Source organism: Sphaerodactylus townsendi, linkage group LG04 (assembly GCF_021028975.2).
Source record: "Sphaerodactylus townsendi isolate TG3544 linkage group LG04, MPM_Stown_v2.3, whole genome shotgun sequence".
NCBI lineage: Eukaryota > Metazoa > Chordata > Lepidosauria > Squamata > Sphaerodactylidae > Sphaerodactylus > Sphaerodactylus townsendi.
Window position 1 is genome coordinate 70,501,066 of NC_059428.1, and position 19,901 is coordinate 70,520,966.

At 43.0% G+C, this 19,901-nt stretch overlaps 1 protein-coding gene across 1 annotated transcript in view; it reads right to left on the minus strand.

The window, feature by feature from the left end:
• Window positions 1-1,936: 1,936 nt before the first annotated feature.
• Window positions 1,937-19,901, minus strand: part of LOC125431313 — a 43,065-nt gene continuing 25,100 nt past the window's right edge. The window contains exons 12-14 of the mRNA XM_048494079.1: window positions 7,726-7,872; window positions 5,802-5,951; window positions 1,937-2,164 (exon numbers count right to left, since the gene is read on the minus strand). Of these exons, the coding sequence (XP_048350036.1) occupies window positions 2,157-2,164; window positions 5,802-5,951; window positions 7,726-7,872 (305 nt within the window). The 3' untranslated portion in view covers window positions 1,937-2,156. The remainder of the gene's footprint in view (window positions 2,165-5,801; window positions 5,952-7,725; window positions 7,873-19,901) is intronic.

Sequence of the window (19,901 nt, forward strand, 5' to 3'; positions counted from 1 at the left end):
CCAAAAATCTACCACGCCTTTGCTGGGTCTCGCCGGGAAGGGCGCTGGACTGAGCTTAGGCGTCCATATATGGCCTCCTGGGGTTGCTCCTCCCCCTCGCCCCACGGCTGGGAGCCAATCATTGCACCCGGTTCTGCAGCATGCCGCCAAAACCATGCATGCCCATATTTCGCTCCGTTGCTCACCCCGGCAGCAATGGCTGCCCCCGGTTATTCGGGTGCATCTAATTTATCACTGAAGGCATTCATTTCTTAAAGGTGCATGTGCTACTTCATTTTTTGTATTAAAAAAACCCCTCCCACCTCTAATGTTTTTTTTTGAGATTTTAGATTTATCAGCAAACCTGGCGCTTTTCTGAGGTTTGTAAAAAGAGCTGTCATGTCTGTTCATAGCTCCAGTCTCTGGATTTAAGATATCCATGTTCATAATTAGATGTACTGATGATGATGTATATGAAATCTAATATTTTAAAATGTTTATCCTGTGCAGACATCATAATGAATTTAGTAGGCTTATAATGCACTTTTGTGACAGTATGCTATGGTAGCTGTTGGTTAACACTTTATACTTTATTCATGCTTACACAACAAAAAATTCCACTATCATGTGGTTACAAGAAAGCATTACTTCCTTGTATGGCATTTTTGTAGCTGGCATATTTCTCAGTGTCAGTTAATATGAACTACTTGTTGCCAAAGATGTATTGACTGCCAACGACTATAACTTCACTCTGCCACTTCCTGTTGCATGGAGTAACATTACTGACTGCCTAACTGTCCTATAACCATTATGTGTTCATTTTCATAAGCAATAATTCCATGGAGGCAATATTTTAAATCCCATTGGAGAGGGATTCAGATTACTTTGGGGAAAAACTGTTTCAGATCAGTTATCTGTTTAGGAAGAGGAAGAGTTTGGATTTATATCCCACCTTTCTCTCCTGTAAGGAGACTCAAAGGGCTTACAATCTCCTCACCACCCCCACAAATACCCTGTGAGGTGGGTGGGGCTGAGAGAGCTCTGAAAAGCTGTGACAAGCCCAAGGTCACCTGGCATGTGTGGGAGTGCACAGCTGGCATGTGTGGGAGTGCACAGGCTGCTCTAGTTCCCCAGATAAGCCTTCACAGCTCAAGTGGCAGAGTGAAGAATCAAACCCGGTTCTCCAGATTAGAGTGCACCTGCTCTTAATCACTATGCCACTGTAGCTCCTGTTTAGATTCTTTTCTTCTGATGGAACATCCAGATGACAAGTGGCAGCTTTCATGAGCCCAATACCCATTTGCATATTCATTCAGGGTTGTTGTTTTTTAGAAGAAGAGTAGAAGAGTTTGGATTTATATTCCCCCTTTCTCTCCTGTAGGAGACTCAAAGGGGCTTTCAATCTCCTTGCCCTTCCCCCCTCACAACAAACACCCTGTGAGGTGGGTGGGGCTGAGAGAGCTCCGAAAAGCTGTGACTAGCCCAAGGTCACCCAGCTGGCATGTGTGGGAGTGCACAGGCTAATCTGAATTCCCCAGATATGCCTCCACAGCTCAGGCGGCAGAGTGGAGAATCAAACCCGGTTCCTCCAGATTAGATACACGAGCTCTTAACCTCCTACGCCACTGCTGCTCCTAGTCACAGCATTAATACTTCATAAATGATAACATTGTCATTCCACTTTTCTCTGCTGGCAAACTGGTACTTCATGTTCAGTTCTCAAATATATGTCTTATAAATTAAAATGATATTGCTTCCTTATACTAGAGTGTTTAGAGACTGAACTGGTTACAGGCTTTCTAATTAACAAATCACTCAATGAGCTTGAAATCTGGATATCCCAAATACTAATCCACTTTTTTTGACCTCTGTCCTGCATTGGTTCCAGCATTAATAGTAATACAAGAAGCAAACCTTGGCTGTATAACTGAAAGAATGTTGCATCTTTAATATTTAGACTTTTGATTATTTTATTGCTTTTAAAAGTTGTCAAGCACTAAAATTCTATAAAGAACATAATCTGTGACTGAATGCATCATTGTAAGACATGAGCACAAGGAAAAATAACTTGGAAATTGAAATCATTTGATCACAGTGTGCAAAATGTCTTTCTTTCTTGTTGGGCTGTTTCAGTTGATGGGAAGCTCCTTTTGAAAGTCCCTTTTTAAAACTTCCTTTTAACACTCTGAAAAAAGTAAAGAAAAATAACAGATATAAGGAACGGGGTTACTCCCTTCCATATGGACAGTATGGTCAACGTTGACATTCTATTTTAAAGTACAGTTAAAATCTTCATTGAAGCTTAATTGCTCCAACTAATTCTTTACCTCCATTAATCACCTTTTCTGTTATTGTAAAGAGGGTATGCTGGGGTTCTTTGCACTTGCATGAAAAAAAGACATGTAGGATAGGAGCTATCTCAAGAAAGGGAATTTGGCTGAAATTGAATGGCTGGATACAAGCCTAGTTTTTTTCCTTATATACAGTAATCCAAATGGTAGATCTTCCAGAACAGCTAAACTAAAAATTCTGAATGTCTACCAGGATTGAGCATACAAAACTCCAACTCTAAAGGATAAAATAGAATCCAAGTTCCTGACAGTAGCGAGTGACTAGCACATGTTATGTGCTTAAATACTAACTTCGTTCATTCTTTAAAAATCCTTGTAGCACACACAATATACTTATGCCACAGTCCAGCACACACCTATGTCCAGCTACACCTTTAGTCTGCGTCTGTATGTGTTCTACTCTGTAGACTAGTTTTGCTATGTAGATCTAGCTGATTTCAGAGGTGCATTGTGTATCTTGGCTGTCTATCCTACATCTTGAAGCATCTTACGTGTGACTCTTACAATATATACTGAAGTTGATAGGACTGGAAAAACACATCTCTACCCAGAATAACCACCCTTATTTTTAAGGCATTTATTATCTCAGTTGCTTCTTTTTCAGCAGGATTATTGGTGGGCCATAAAAAGACTTTCTATTTTCCTCCTCATTTGTGATCAGATCAGAGACGTGCTTTATGTCTGCAGTTGGAACTGAAAGGTGTGCTCTAGATGTGCTAGAAAAGGATTCAACAGCGGAGACAACAGCGCTCCCTGAGAGAGCAAGGGAGCTCCCTCCCCTCCCTTGCATGCCATCCCTCACTCTCTCCCCTCTCCTCCCTCACTCCCCTTCCGTTCCATGCCAACCCTCCCCCTCCCTCCCTCTGCTAGGGTGGGCCATTCCAGATGCCAGCCCCCTCCCCCTCCCCCTCCCTCCCTCCCCTCCCTCCCCTTCCTTGCATGCCATCCCTCCCTCCCCTCCCTTGCATGCCACCCCTCCCCCTCCCTCCCTTCCCCCTTCCTCCGCTAGGGTGGGTGGGCCATGTCCAGATGCTGGGCCCCCTCCGTCCCCTTCCCTTGCATGCCACCCCTCACTCACTCACTCCCCTTCCCTTGCTCTCTCAGGGAACGCTCTAGATGTGCTAGAAAAGGACCCCACAAAAATAGGATTCAAATATTCATTTCAGAAAAAGTTGGTCACTGGTGAATACCTTTTTACTGGCTCTCTGCTAAACAAGCTCTAATGTGATAGGATAAACCTTGGTATGAAACTCATTCTAAACTCACAAGAATCAATAGAAATAGCACAGGAATGTACTAAGTTTACTGTAAATGATGTTTGGCATAAATGACGTCAACAAGGTATAATTAGGGATTGCATTCAGACGTTTCTGGTTCAAATATATATCCAAAAATACATTCTCAATAATTTTCTGAAATATTTGGGCATTTAGAAAAATGTTCAAGATTCTTGGAAGATTGATAATCTGGTCCCAGATGTTTCCATAAATATTTGGGAATATCCAGGACCAGCATTTTAAGGCTCCTGGGCCAGTTTTCCCACCATTAACAGGTTTCTCTATTCAGGGAGGGCAGTTCTCCCTGGCAATGGGATTTCATGTTAGGGGGAATACTAGCTGTCTGTCCCATCATGACTATTCTCTGACAGTCCAGAATGGGCAAAAAAGATCAGATGCAGGCCTGGCTGCAGCTTGATTCCATTTCAGGGCTAGGTATTTTGGGGTGCTGCTCTGGTCTGTCTACTTAATGCTGCTGCCTACCTTGGAAGACCTTCTTCTTGAACTGTGTCCAGACATCTTCAAGACTAGTGTGTCCACAGTAGACTTTGGCCCTTTATGCATGGAGCTCTTTATGCTATACTCCTTCCTCTGCGGTGCACTCACAGTGGGGTCTCTTCACATTTCCTTGTTTACATACAAAAAAGTGCCCCCACTGCCTGCTGCATGGCTTGTGCAGCTTACCTGCCCCCACTTTCAAGCTACTTCCCGTCAATCACAAGATTGCCAGCTTTCTTTTTTAAATTTCATATCAATATTTCTGATATTACTATTGTACAGGCTCATCGTCATTAAATTTTGTTTTTGGGGAAAAGCTGGTCATTGATCCCCCAGAAATACTTGCAAGGCTTGGGGGGGAGGGAGACTAGTAGGAGAAGAAACCTCAAAGCAAGGGAAAACGTCAAGGTTTCCTTGTTCTCAAGAACTGCGAGGCTTCTGGGATTTTCGGCACCATAAGCATGAATGTGTCCGTAATGAAATCTGTGCCCCAAAGGAAACATACCTTTGCTATGGGGCAGAGCACCAGTGTATAATCAGCCTTTAAAATATATATCATTTCAAGTTTGTGTTTTTTGTTTGATTGTTTTTCTGGGGGAGGGGGAGTTGTGGTTGAGAGGGAGCTTTTGTTTCCTTTTTGGTTCTTTTAAAAATAGTTCTCCTTGGTTTTGCATTGTGCTGGGGGGTTTTGTGCTGTTTTTAAAAATCTTGTATTGTTTCACTGGATCCTCTTGGCTTGTTTAAAATTATTTACCTGCTTGTCACTTTCTTTGTTTCTAACAGATTTTTAAAGAATTTGAGCTTTTGGGTTTGGATTTTCCATGTTGTTAACTGTTTTAAAAAGTCTCTCAGTTTGCTTCTTCCTGGTACTAGTTTTTCACTTTTTTCTCCATCATTGTTTTTCCAGCGTTGCTTCTGTATTGTGTCTTTGGGCAAGGAGCCCTTTTCATTGAAGTTGCAGCTGGAGCACCAGCTGCAGAGGTATCTGAGGTAGGTCCTCGCACTGGGCAGGGATCAGCTGTTCAGGCTGCCCCCCCTCCAGCTGTTGTGCCTCAGGATCAGAGCAGCCTGAATTGTCCTTTGGGCTAAACTCCTGAGGGACAAGAGTCTTCAGGCTCTCAGGTTCACCCCAGGAACCTAGAAACTGGTGAAAGCATTGGAGAAGAGATTGGGCATCCCTTTTCAAGTTCTTCAGAGTTCAGCAGGCCTTCTAGGGAGAGGCTAGAGGTGGCACAAGAGGAGACAGATGTGCATTCCAAGATGCTGCTATTTGAACTTCTTTCTCCTTGGGCATTGCCTTCTGTCTCCCTCAGGCATGGCATGGCTGCCTCAAGCCTTTCACAGTGGACATCTCAAGAGGTCCCCACAGCTGGTAGTTAGCATGGGTAGCCCTATTTTTTCACAATCTGGAAGCACTTCCAGAGGTTGGGGGAATCACTGTTTTACACAGTGCCAGCTGTATAGGGCTATGATCAGTTGAGGGAAAGACCTGGGTTAGCTCTTGACAACTGGGCTCAGGAACCATTTGTAGGAACGCCACCAAGTGGTGCTTCTTCATGAGGAGAGAGAGGTTGGTGCAATTCGTTTGAAAAAACAGCACTCAATCATATGAGCTAGATAATTAATAGTAATACATTCACCACTATAGAGCATAAACTGTGTTTATTCACGGAGAAAAATGAGACTGTTTGTTTACCTTGTGCTACCCGGATGTGAAAGAAACACCAAGGAACAGCTGGAGGGTGAGACTCAAAACAGCATCCTCTTGCCTCACATGCTTTAGCAGTGATTCCTGGGTACCCACAGTTCTTTCTGACTTTCACATTAGCAGGACACACCTTTTTATCTATATATAGAACAAAGAAAATAAATAGATCCCGTTCGCAATTTGTTAAGAACATAAGAACATAAGAACAAGCCAGCTGGATCAGACCAAAGTCCATCTAGTCCAGCTCTCTGCTACTCACAGTGGCCCACCAGGTGCCTTTGGGAGCTCACATGTAGGATGTGAACGCAATGGCCTTCTGCGGCTGTTGCTCCCGATCACCTGGTCTGTTAAGGCATTTGCAATCTCAGATCAAGGAGGATCAATGTTGTCATGCTTGCCCTGGTTTACCAGATGGCTGCTAATGCCATCTGTAAACACAGAGGTCCAGGTGCTGTTTCCCATGAAGTATTGTGTCTTCTATCTTTGCCTGTGATGTTTGTGTTTTTGCCAGTGTGGTGCTACTCTTCTGTTACATTGCAGCTCAAAACAAATAATCAGAGTTTTTCCTCAATCTTCTAATGTGCTTGCACTAATAACTCAAAGTTAGGGTAGTCAGATACACAGATATACACCAAAATGTTCAATTTGAAACAAAATGCTAACCTCTGAATCTCCCTCCTGTTATTCTTTTGTAGAAATGTAAGAGACCCATTCACACATGCAATTTAGACTTTGCAAAGTGGATTCTCTTTTGTAGTTTGGATTCTGTTTACTTTGCATGTGGCAGCCAAATAGATTTTCTTTTTATGTACACTGCTCATGGTGCTTCATGAGAAAGAAGATGGTGGGATAATTTACAGTGGTGTACTTATAAAATGGTGCCTGGGGCAAGCAGTGAAATTGCGCCTCTGCATGACAGACTCCCAGCGGCTATGAAATTTCCCAAGCAAGGACAAAAAGATCACAATAGGTAGACACCTCCTCTCCCACAACCCAGCAGCCTTTGCCTGGCTCAACTTACATCACCGTGGACACAAACTGTTGCCTCAAGCACCAGGTCACACCTTGCACATCTCCCCCAGCCAAGCTGGTGGCACCCAGCAGAGCAAATCATGCCCAATTTCTCTCCCTTGCTCACCTGCTCCCTCACTCACCCTCCCTTGCTTGCCCCATCCAGTGTGAGGACTGCTTTGGTTGCCTTCCTACTGGCCTGCTGCCTGCGTGCTTGCCTCTTCTCCAAGCTTGGGCCCCTTCCACACACACAAAATAATGCGTTTTCAAACCACTTTCACAACTGTTTGCAAGTGGATTTTGCTATTCCGCACAGCTTCAAAGAGCAATGAAAGCAGTTTGAAAGTGCATTATTCTGCATGTGCGGAATGAGCCTTGGTGACCGCTGACCAGAGGGGGTGCAGGAAAAACAGACAGCAAGGTAATGCAGCCCAAGCTGCTCCTCACTTCTGTGGGAAGGGAGGAAGGGATAGCCAAAGATGTGCCCCCATGTGACACATGCAAATGGTGCCTGGCACACTGGCCCCTGTCTCCCCTAGGTGTACCATTGAGCACTGAACTTTGCAAGAGGAAAAAGCTTCATGACATCTTCTCTACAAAGCAGGATGACTGTTGTCTGATATTTAAACCTAAGCTTTCTATTTAAACCTATCTTACATGCCTATGCTGACAAATGCTCCAGCTAGCTGCTAGGGTGAACTTTGCTGCTGATCAACACACAATTTAAATAAAATGTAACCAAAGCTGAAATACAGAGTTCATGCTGGAGTGGACAAAACTACCACCTCTGTTACCATCATTAAATCTTTCATTAGACACACTGATAGATTTTCTGTATTATACAGTATTAAAGATGAAGTATTAATTATTTTAAAAGGCAGAAAAAATGGAGATACATTACAGATGGGGTGAGCTGGAAAAAAGCACCAGGGGACTCCTGGGACTTTTGAACTGAAGCAGCACCCTGCATTTAAACATTGCTCAGGTGTGATTCCAGGAAATCCACAGTTGACTCTTAGTGTAGGATTCAAATGGCATCGGCATGCAGCTGATGAAAACAAAAAACATTTGCAAATATTCAAATATTTATATCCCACTTTTCCACAGTGGAGACTCAAAGTGGCTTACAACATTGCTTGCCCCTCTTCCATTTTATGCTCAAAATAACAGTGCTTGGTGGTAGGTTAGCGAGTGACTGGCCCAAAATCACTGGGGCTCATTCCGCACATGCAAAATAATGCACTTTCAAACTGCTTTCAGTGCTCTTTGAAGCTGTGCGGAATGGCAAAAACCATTTGCAAACAGTTGTGAAAGTGGTTTGAAAACGCATTATTTTGCGTGTGCGGAAGGGGCCTGGGTTAACTTTCATGATAGAGTGGGGATTCCCATTTAGACCTTTCAGATCCAACTGTACCACTCTACCCACTATATCACCCACATAGTATCATAGTATACCACACACATACTCCATAAGCATCTTATCATTTGTATAATGTCCCTGCTGGTTCTTATTGGAAGCATCAGCAGCACTTTTCCTAAGCAATTAAGAATTCAATCATGAAAACATAGATCCTTGGGTCAGCATTCCATTGGCAGACAGTTATGCCCACTAAAACCAAGGAATATGTCCTTGGGTACACCAGTAACTGACATAAATTCCCTGCTATAAATAATTGATTTACGTGGGAAGATCACAGGGACTAGAATTCTATTGCCTTATGAAAGAAAGCATAACACAAATTCCACATGTGTTTAGTGCTACTAAATATAAGGTGTCTCAGTGTAATGGACTGCTTGGGAGAAGTACAATCTTTAAAATACCTATGGGCATTGGGCATGTTATCCACATCCCTGTGTCCACAATAGTCTCTTCCTGTCATTTCTTGGTCATACATACTGTTTCTTCAACACTTATGCTACATCTGGCAGTGGTAGCAGTTCAATCATAAACCTACTCTATTATGCTGGCACTTATCTTGGAGTCAACTTGCAATGTCAAGGCAATATCTTGATGCTGTACCACATCAACAATTCTTTGATATTGAGTAGGTGCAGGCATTTTTTATTCCTCTCCCTTCTTTGCTGGTTCAGGTAGCTATAGGAATAAGTCTTATGAGCCGCTAGGGAGAAATGAAGTAAACAAATAAATAACTCCATAACTGAAGTTCATTAATTAAGTAATTCTGCTGGAGAGAATTAATTATTAGGGAGGAAAAAACCTCCCTACCTTTTTTCATAGACATTTGTCAGTGAAAATGTGCAAGGACTTATCTATTCCAATTGATGAAAGGATGTGATTCTGCTTTTCTTAATATTGTTAGCTGGCTAGCCATTGTGTTCCTTGACACCAGGAAACGCTCATCCATAAAATTCTTAATGAATTGTTGAATAAGATACTTTAATCTTTCTTCTGTGACTTTACAAGCAGCTCTACACGAGGAAGGGGAAAAAATACTCACGTGGAGGTCTTTTTCCTTCAACCAGTGCACTGAATCCTAAAACTAAAATAAGTGAGAGTAGCCAGATCCTATTTTGCTCCATGGTAATTCCCCACTCTTGGGAAGCATGAACTTCAGCCAAGAACAGGACCTTATACCATAAAGAGGGTTCATTTTATACTATGATTCATGTTTGTGTTCAGAGTTTTGATAACAATTTGTCAGCCACGCTCCACCTCAAATATCACTCCTCATTTGATTAGAGAAGGTAACCTATTATTTGCTCCATATGGGATGGTGATATCAGGGTGATATACTCAAACGGAAGAGATAAATGATATTGCAAGTCCAACTCTGATTACTTCAGTTTGGTCTTTAGGTAGCATTGCCACCCAAGGGCAGAACCACCCTTGGTCAGAGTCCTTTGATCCAATAACCACACCACACTCCTGGCTGGGGTAAATTATTTGGCCGTAGCCACCGTTTATTAATCAATCAGAAGCATGAGGCGCAGCATGGGATTTTGTTCTGATTTAGAACACTGCTGGGGAGCTCCAGCGGGCAGTCAGCTCTTACTGGAGCTTCGCCCTGCTGTGATGCTCAGCTGGGCAGTTGGCCTCTTGCTGGCGCTTTGCACTGATGTGATGCTCAGCTGGACGGTTGACCTCTTGCTATAGCATTCTCTACCAACAGAGGGGTAGCTCCCTAGCTCCCCTCCCTTGGTCCTTTCAGATCAATACCCATGCAGCAAACTGCAAATGGCTATGACAAAGAAGTATGCATTTAAAAAATCACCAAAGCTCTAAGGGGAGAGTTGGGCGAGCAAGTTGCTGGCCAGCCTGAGCACATGGCTGGGACAAAGGCTGGCCCAGCCTTTTATAGGCTCTGGCCGGCCTCTCTCCCATGATGTCATGGGGTGATTGCCATGATACCTGCCTACCCTACCAGGGCATGGCTAGGAGTCCCCTTCCACCCTTCCACGGGCTGAAGCTGGGGACTCCTTCCTGTCCATCCTGGGTAGCAACTGCGGCCGCACTGATTTCCGGCCGCTCTTTCCAAATATCTGAGCAGTTTCTTTTTATAGACACAGAGTTTCTTTTTATAGACTAGTTAAAATACTGTGGGAATCTATGATAATAATTTCTGAGTATTTTAGAAAGGAAATAATAGCAATTGGGTTTTTTGGTTCTAGAACTAATACCAACAGGAAGGAACTTTGTTTCATCTAGAGGCCTTCAAAGTTGGTCCTTAGAAGCAGAAGAAAGATAAGGAAGAGAGCAAGAAATGCAAAAAAAAATCCCTCTAAGATATTTTTCATAGTTCTGCCTCAAGCTCATAGGAGTACAAAGCCTAGCATTTAGCCTAAATCAAAACTGACATGAAATTATCCTTTTTATTACAAGGGTACTTTAACAAAATCGGAATGTTGTCTCAGTAACAGATTTTAAGGCAGTACTCAACTAGTTCTGTGCTTTTTCCTGTATAAAATGCATTTATACTATTGTACCAGGATTTGATAAGATGGGGGGCAGGATTCAAAGAACATATTTTCAAGCAAATTCAGGATAGGAAATTTGTCTAAAAGTATTCAATTGAATTCTAAGTCACCCTTAATTCTAAGTCATCTAAGACATGATCCCAAGACTTACTGGAAAAGACAATAACGATAAGAAAAGTTGAAGGCAGCAGGAAAAAAGGACCTAACATGAGAGGAATTGATTCTATAAAGGAAGAATCATGGTCATCAGCTTCTAAGACCTGAGCAAGGCTGTTAACAAAAGGATGTTTTGAAGCATATTGATTTATAGAGTCACCATGAATTGGAAGTGATTTGATGGTACTTAACATTTACACAGAGTATTTTTGCACCTTCTCGGGACACTTAGCTTCTAATCTCCTTGCTACTCGGAGCATCCCATTCAAACAAGCCCACTTCTTTACAGATTTGGTTGGTGGGTAAAAAAAAGAAGGGGGGGACACATGTTGCCCCTTATATGGTTTTCGTCCTCCCACAGCTGCTTCACATATGAGACAGCATCATGATATCCAGCTCTTCTCTTCACCTGCTGATGAAAATCAGCTGCTTCCCAACCCCTCCTTGCATTGAGGGTTCGGGAGCTCTCAGGTAGCCCCTAAGGATTTTTATGGGAAAGGTATATAGTTTGGTGTAGAGTACTCATGCTGCTGCTACTCGTGTTCTGCTTGGTGGTTCCCAGGCAGCCAATCACTTGGCAAACTGCTGAAATGCATCAGCTGGCTGGCTTAGTAGCATTTTCACATTGTTCCAGGACATAAAGCCAAATGGTGGAACTAGGTGAAAATGAGACTTGACCTGTCGTTGACATGTCCTTGCATGCACATTTGCATATGCCTCTTCTAGTTAAGACACTGGGCATCTTCCTCCTGGCATATCAGTTGCTATGGAGGCAGCATAATGCTTTTACAAAGCAAATTGGAAACACACTTTCCCCCTCATAAGGACAGGGTTCAAAAATGAAGGGCATCCTTGGTACATTCCTCATAGCACAAATAAGACATCTGGGGAAGTCTTAAAAAGATGTGACTTCTTAATTTCTCTTCAATTTCTCCAAAAAAAGAAAGCCTGGGAATTTCTTTTTAAAAGTCATGTCTCATTTGGGTGCTGTGTGGTTTCCGAGCTGTATGGCCATGTTCTAGCATTTGTTTTCCAGACCGCACAGGCATCAGAGGAGGGAAGAGGCTTTTTCAGGCCCAACTGGTAAGGTCTCTGGTCAGTTTCACCATCCACTTGCACCTGACATTTTGTTTGTTGCTGAAGGGATTCTCCCTGCGTCCATTTGCTGAAGGTTGCCCCAGGATGTTTGCTTTTCAGACTCTGATCCTGGGTGCCCTTTTAGACTGAAAAGTAAATCGCTTTACTGAGCTCTTCCTGCCAATTCTGGCAATATATACTTTTTCTTTTTAAAAAAATTGGAGGAGGTATCTTTGAAGAGACACAGACACGCATATGAGAATCTTAGAGGACTCCTATTGAAAAGCTTTGGGACTGTCCTCTGCGATCCCAATGCTTTTTAATGAGAGCTCTCCGAGCAGCTAAGATTCTCTTCTTTGGGCACAAGCAGAAGGTGGAACTGACTAGAGAGTTGGGTGGGAAAAATAAGACCTCTCTTGAATTCTGCATTCTGCACAGCCAGGCAGGGGACGTCTTCCAGGCAACTTAGGGGGAAAAGGTCCACTTTAAAGCATCCTCAAAATAGGTTGGCTTGAGCAGAAACAAGGGTAGGTACACCTGAAAGTATTCAAAAAAGATATTCTATACAGAATATTTCTTGGATAGAGCAGAAATAGAGCACTCTGAGGGTGTCTTGGGGGGAAAGCTGTGCAGAGTTCCTCCCTAAGACTCAAGATATCTTTTTTGCATCCTCAGAATGTCTTATTTGTGCTGTGCAGAGTGAACCATTGTTTTTATTGGTACGTAGGAGGGTGGAGAAATCTTTTGATTTGTGTCATAGATCTTTTATACTATCAGTCAAGGTTGTTGCCTTCACCTATTGTCAAATATTTTAAGAGTCCCTTTATCTATAAGCTGTCACCTTTTAGGCGTGTGCACTTCCTTGATGATGTAGACACATTATGATTCTAAGAAATCAGTATGGGTCTACATATATGCAATGTAGCATTGGGCCTTCAACAAACAGTTTAATCTGAACTAAGCTTTTCTTGTTTTTTAAAATATGCAACTGCTAACTCTTTAACCTTTGTTCTTGGACTCAGGCCTAATGCTGTATAAGTATATGGCAGTTGGAGCCAAGGCCGTTTCCGCATGGCCAAGGCAGCTTAAAGTAAGCTGACGGAGTGTTGGGAACTGCTTGAACAGATCCATGTGGGCAGTCCCGCAGCCTCTGCTGTGCAACAGGAACTTACCTTGCCTTCTGTGTGCAGCTTGGGATGGCTGCAAAGACACGCCCATGCTGCCCTCCAACCCCCAGAGGTCAAAAGGCAGTGTGGGCGTGTCTTTGCAGCCGTCCCGAGCTGCACACAGAAGGCAAGGTAAGTTTCTGTCTCATAGCACAGTGGCCAGAAGCGGTGCCCTCATGCCGGTGCAGTTCGCGCCATGCCGGCAGGAAGGTGCCACTTTCAGAAAACCTTGCTCCATGAGCGAGGTTTAAAAGTGGCGCCTTTGCGCCGCTTGTGGGCAGTGCGGCTGGTGCTGCTGCAATGCAGCAGCACCAGCTGTGTGTACAGCTTCCCAGGGACAGCATTTTTGCCGTCCCTAGGGCGCTGTATTCCACTCGTGCGGAAAGGGCCCAAGATAGTCTTTTACTAGCTTTGATCAGTCTTTCCTGGACTAAGGATGTACATTTGGGCATAACCAAAACAAATATTTATATCTCAAAAGTACTAAAATATTTTTGGTATATTCAACTCCCCCAGATATATCTGGGATTTTTGGGGGGTGGATACCAAAAAAGAGGGGGTCCTGAAATTTTTTGGAAATATTTGGGATTTACCAGGAATATCAAAAACTGGTGTTTGCTAGTTCCTGTAATAGTTTTTTCCTCCCCTACCCCCTTTACATGTGCTCCTGAGTTTGCTGGGGCTTGGTGTTAGCTTGTCAAGCTGTTTTAGGTGAGGTTCTGACACTTTCAAGTATTCAAGTTTATTTTTTCCTGGAGTTGAGTTCTGTTGGATTAATGGGGTTTTTTGTGTGGATTCTTGTGTTTTATTTTGAGATTCTTGTATTTTTCCACTAGTTGAGATTTATGCATGTCATATAGTTTGAGATTCTCACATTTTACATAGTTTTGGATTTTTCAGGTTTTAGGTTGGTTAGACTTAATGGCACAGCAATGGTTTCAATGCAGTTCATGGAAAAAATGGGGGGGGGACAAAAGGGCTTCTGGGAGTGACATGCCCTTGCACTGGGGCATTTGCTCTCTCCAGAGCATTAACCCTGGTGGAGAGGCAAAATTACTGTCATGTGGCTGCTGCCGGTCTTCCCTGACACTGGGGCATGGCGCAAGACACTGACCCTGTGTCCCGGCCACTGCTGCTGGCACAGCAGGAGCAATCCAAGAGCATGTATGAGGAAGGAGCCAACATTAGTCAGCTTCCTTCCAGCCATTCACTGGGTTACACCATTGACGGGACATTTGGGCTAGGTTGCATTATTCAGTCCCAAAGAGGTTTCTTGGCAGAGGGGAGGATTTTTGCTTTTTGAGACTCCCTGTGCCATGAGGAAGCCTCTGTAGGAGGGGCAGGCAGCGTGGCCATGTGCTGCTACCAGCAACCTGGATGGGGCTGTTTGGTTTCAATATTCGTGGAGATTTTTGAGTGTTACAATTTTCCACTTTTTTTGTCTTCATAAGAAGCCATGGAGGACAGCTGGCAGAATCTTGTTCAGGGACCCACTTTAAACTGAGGGTCATTTAAAGGACAAGCACCAGCAGCTCCTATGCTATTTTGGTGCCAGTACCTTTAAAAACAATTGTTGAGGCACAATTGAAGGCATTGTGATTCACTCTATACTGGCCTGCCCTTAACTCTGCCCCTTTCCGCACTGTGTCCCTGCACCGGCAGAAATCCTGCCGGTAGAGGGTGGGGGCCGTTCGCACGGGAGCGTGCGAGTGGCCCCCGCAGAGGCCGGCGCGGGAGAGGTGGCTCTGCACGGAGCCGCCTCTTCCCCATCCCCCCCACTCGCCTCGTCATCCTGTGTTGCTCTGCTGGACTCCTAAGACCCGCCCATGCTGCCCTCCGACCTCCAGGGGTCGGAGGACATCGAGGGAAGTCTCAGCAGTCCAGTAGAGCAATGCAGGATGACAAGATGAGTGGGGGGGGGGACAGGGAAAACAGCATGTTCCCAACGGTGCCATTTGCACCGCGCCCGCGGGAACACGCTGTGTTCCAAAAACCTCCCTCCTGGAAGGAGGTTTTGGGAGGCGGCCTGATGCCGCTCTGGGAGGGGGTGGAGGGGAGCCAGGTCGGCGCTGCTGCCTGTGTAAATGGCTCCCTGGGGACGGCGTTTTTGCTGTCCCCAGGGCACCGTATTTGGCCCGTGCAGAAAGGGCCTCTGATTCGAAAACTGAAGCTGGTGTAAAATGCACCTTAATGGGCATCAATGAGGGAGCACATCACCCCCATCACCCCCATCCTCTACGAACTGCATTGGCTACCAGTGGAATTCTGGATTAGGTTTAAGATATTGGTTTTGACCTTTAAGGCTATGAGTGGCCTGGGACGTGCACACCTCTGAAACCACATTATCCCATATTTCCCGCAGATACATTTGAGATCAGCAAACCTCCTGGTGCTCCCTGGCCCTTCTACTGTCAGATTAGCCTCAACCAGGGCCAGGGCTTTTTTGGCCCTGGTCCCGACCTGGTGGAATGCTCTGCCACCTAATATCAGGGCCCTGCAGGATTTCATGCAATTCCACAGGGCCTGTAAGACAGAGTTGTTCCGCTAGGCTTTCAGTTGAGGACCGAAATTGTAATTGTCTGCAACTTCAATTACATCTCTTGTCAGCCCTAAACCCCTAATCCCTTATCTGTTTTTCAATAACAATTGTTGCCGGTTTTAATTCTAATACTGGTTTTAAGTTTTAAGTCGATCTTAATTTAATTTAAGTCGATCTTTAATTTAATTTTCTCTAGACTAGATTTGATTTTAGTTATTATAGCTGTTTTAATTGTTTATTTGAGTTTTATATGTTATGCCTTATTACTGTAAGCCACTCTGAGTTGTTGCGGGGAGGGCGGAATATAAATTGAAATGAATGAATGAATTAATTTATCTTGTATGTTTTAAGTTGTTGGCCATGTTGGTGGTTTAGTAAGGGCATAAAAGAATAGGTTAAGGTGCTGATTTTTGATTGGCTGAGACAGATAAGCTGTGTTGGGGAGGGGGGAATATCTCCTCTGAGAAACATCCTCAAGATACAGTGAGAAAGTTCCACCTACCATCCTCCCTTCTTTATATGGTACTAGTGTAGTAGGCTTTGGACATCACTGAAGAAGTTCTTCTACCTTAATGTCCAGTGACTCTCACATTCAGCTGTTAGGATGACAATGTTTAAAATGGATGAATGGAAACGTATACAACAGGTGTTGTGCCTTTGTGCAAGCACTGTCTCCAACTTCAGCCTTCACAATTCTTCTGGGAGAATTCCTCTTCAGCTTTTATCCCTGAAAATCTCTGGCAGTTTAAAGCGGAAGGGACTTGTCCATCTGTAGGTGGCACTTGAGGTGCCAGCAGGTCTTCAAAGGGAAGAAACACCAATGGTATGCGGACATATGGAACAGCCACGTCATCAGTGATTCAGAATTAGTCCATTCGATAAATGAGAAGGAAGCAAAGGAATCATGTGTTGTTATGCTACAAAGAGCCTAGCAAGACTGCTTCTGTATTGTGCTAGGTCTTGTGGTAAGATATGATATTTATTGGGCTTACTGCCAAAGTCAGTTCAATCATGTTGAGTGTCTCTATGACAGCACTGCACATCCTTGATCCTGGTATGGGGATATTCCACATGACTGAGATAGCTTGCATAATAAACTCCACCATTGAATACATCACCATTCAAAGGAAGGTATGGGACACTGGACTGAGAACTATTACCTGCAGGTGTAACCCCTAGGTTACACAGGCTTCCCATAAACTGGAGTTTTATTGCATATTCAAAGTGCAGTCGGTTTCTTCCTTCAAGCCTGCAACAGATCTTTATGTTTCTTCCTCTCATTCCTGCACAGTTTTATTATAAAATAGGCTCACACCAATCACAAATTCTACCTATGATGAGATCATTGGGTCAGTTAAACCGTATTAATATCATTTATAGTAAAATAAACAAAGAACCATACAATTAAAAGAATCAAAGCAAATCAAATGTACAACTGATGATCCTCTGAAGATGATCCTCTGAAGATGCCAGCCACAGATGCAGGAGAAACGTCAGGAGAGAATGCTGCTAGAACACGGCCATACAGCCCGGAAACCACACAGCACCCAAATGTACAACTATTTAAAACTATCATCTAATAGGAAAATATGACAAAAGTAGAACTGATAGGTCATCCTTTGCTTTCTAATGTAAAAAATAACAAAAGATAGCCAGGAAAAACCTCAGCTACCAAATGCAGAATCTTAACAGCACAGTGTTATGACAGATCTTCAAGAATACTAGATAATCAGATCACTATTTATGCTTTCCTCAAGCTAATATGGATCAGTTAAGAAAAATAATATTCTCAGTTATGCAGAGTCTTATAAGAACAAAGCCATGGGAGAAAGGACAAATTTCGATCCATAGCCACATCATTACATTTTAAAGTCTGGTTTGAAGTAAATACGTGGTTCTGTCCTTTGTTCTTGGAGTGGACATCAGTTCTGAGGCACATGACATCATATGACATAGATCAGTCCAACTTTTTTCCCACTTTATTAGAAATGAAAAACAGAGGAAAGACCAAGCATACATTCAGCTACATGCAATGCCAAACCCAATAGCCCATAATATGCCTCTCACCTCCAATATATGTGGTAATCTCATCTGTTCCTCATAATTTGTGTAAGAGAATAAGTGAAGAAATTTAACTTCATTTTGCAGGAAAGCTTCTTTTTGAAATGTTATTTTCATTAGAGTTCGTTATATTGCATGAAGAGACTGCGGTCATTTTACAAACAATGTGTGAAACACACACACACACACGTAGAACATTCAGATTTAACACATACTGCTTTTGATAGATGTCTACAGCCACTAGTCCAGTGGTTCTCAACCTGTGGGTCGCGACCCCTTTGGGGGGACAAATGACCCTTTCACAGGGGTCACCTAAGACTCTCTGCATCAGTGTTCTCCATCTGCAAAATGGATAAAAGTTAGGGTTGGGGGTCACCACAACATGAGGAACTGTATTAAAGGGTCGCAGCATTAGGAAGGTTGAGAACCACTGGACTAGTCTATGTAAAATCTCAGAATACTAGATAAATATCTAACTCCATGACCTGTGCTAACCATTAAGTATGTTTTAATTGTTTTAATTGTTTTATGGTTTTTAATATAATATGTTCTAAAGTGTTGAATTATTACCGGTATACTATTGTTCACTGCCCTGAGCCCTTTAGGGAAGAGCGGTCTAAAAGTTTAAAATATAAATATAAATAAATAAATAATGCTCTTTCAAATAGAATAGAAGCTTGTGGGTAGATGAATGGCATCCTATCTTTGGTAATAATCCAGGGTGCTACAGATGGCATTCATAGTTTAATTCTGAATGAATTAATGTGAAGTACAATAGTGCTATGTTCTGTCTTATTAATCTTGCTACCTGTCAAGCATTTAATGTTTCAGATTCTTATGTCACCCACATTATTTCAGAGCTATTCTTTGAGTAAACATTTCAGTATACAGAATTTGAGGAAATTTCCCACTTCAAATAAAAAACCTAATAATGCCAATCTACTGTACTTCTGAAATAACTATAAAGACGTTTTCCTCCTTATTTTTAATGACAGGAAAAATTTCTAGTGTGCATATGCCATCAAGTCTCAGCTGACTTACAGTGACCAGACCACCATACGGTTTTCAAGGCAAGAGACTTTTGGTGATGCTTTTCTATTGTTTGCCTTTGCATGGTGGAGAGAGTTCTGAGAGAACCATGGTGGGCCCAAGGTCACCCAATAGGCTTCAAGCAAAGGAGTGGGGAAATCGAACCTGGCTCTCCAGATCAGAGGCTGCTGTGCCACTATGCCATAGTTCTTTTGAATGACAATGAATAATCTCTTGGACCATAATTACATGCCTGTCTGGCAATGGTGAACATTTTAGTTCTCCATTTGAGAGGGCAATTTTTTTCAAGATTATATTCATTTATTTTGTTCATTAATATGTATTATGTAATATTTAGAGCATTAACATAAGAGTCATATTGATACTGGAATGATGATGATGAAAGCTGATTACAAACAATGTTTGGGCTATGTACAGATCTAGAAGAATGCACAGTCAAGAGATGAAGTGGCAAAGCAATATTAAATGGGCTAGTTTTTGATAGTATTAAATAGAGTAAGTTCCTCAAAATACAATAAAAACAATTTAGGGTTACCCAATGAAAGCTCTGATGTGATGTGTGAAGGATCCTCTATGCTGGGTGCCATCTGACTCACCAGGCTGCCACCTTCAAATTGGGAAATTACTGTAGATTTGGAGGAGAGTAGCTTGGGGAGGAGACAGTTTGAGGAGTAGAGCAAGCTCAGCAGAGATGTGATGCCAAAAAGCTTACCTGCCAAACCATTCATTTTCTCCAGAGGAACTGATATATGCAGTGTGAAGATTGGGGCCCATTATGCATGGAAGGCTTACATTGGGGCTCTTAATTTCACTGTAGGCTTGTAGTGGGGTCTCCTTGCTTTTCTCTGTTTTCACATGAGGAAGCAGATCACAGCACAGTTTTTCTGCTGAACTCTGCCAGCTCTCAGTTCCTGCTTCTGTTAACTCCACCCATCAAATCAGCATTAAAAGCACACATCTCTCCCCCACCCCTCCCCTCCCTCAGCCTGCCACTGCTGCTGCAGCAGGGAACAGAGAGACTTGTTTTAAAAGACAGTTTGAAATAAGCTTTTTTGGTTTGAAATAAGCTGGTTTGAAATAAGCTTTTAAAAA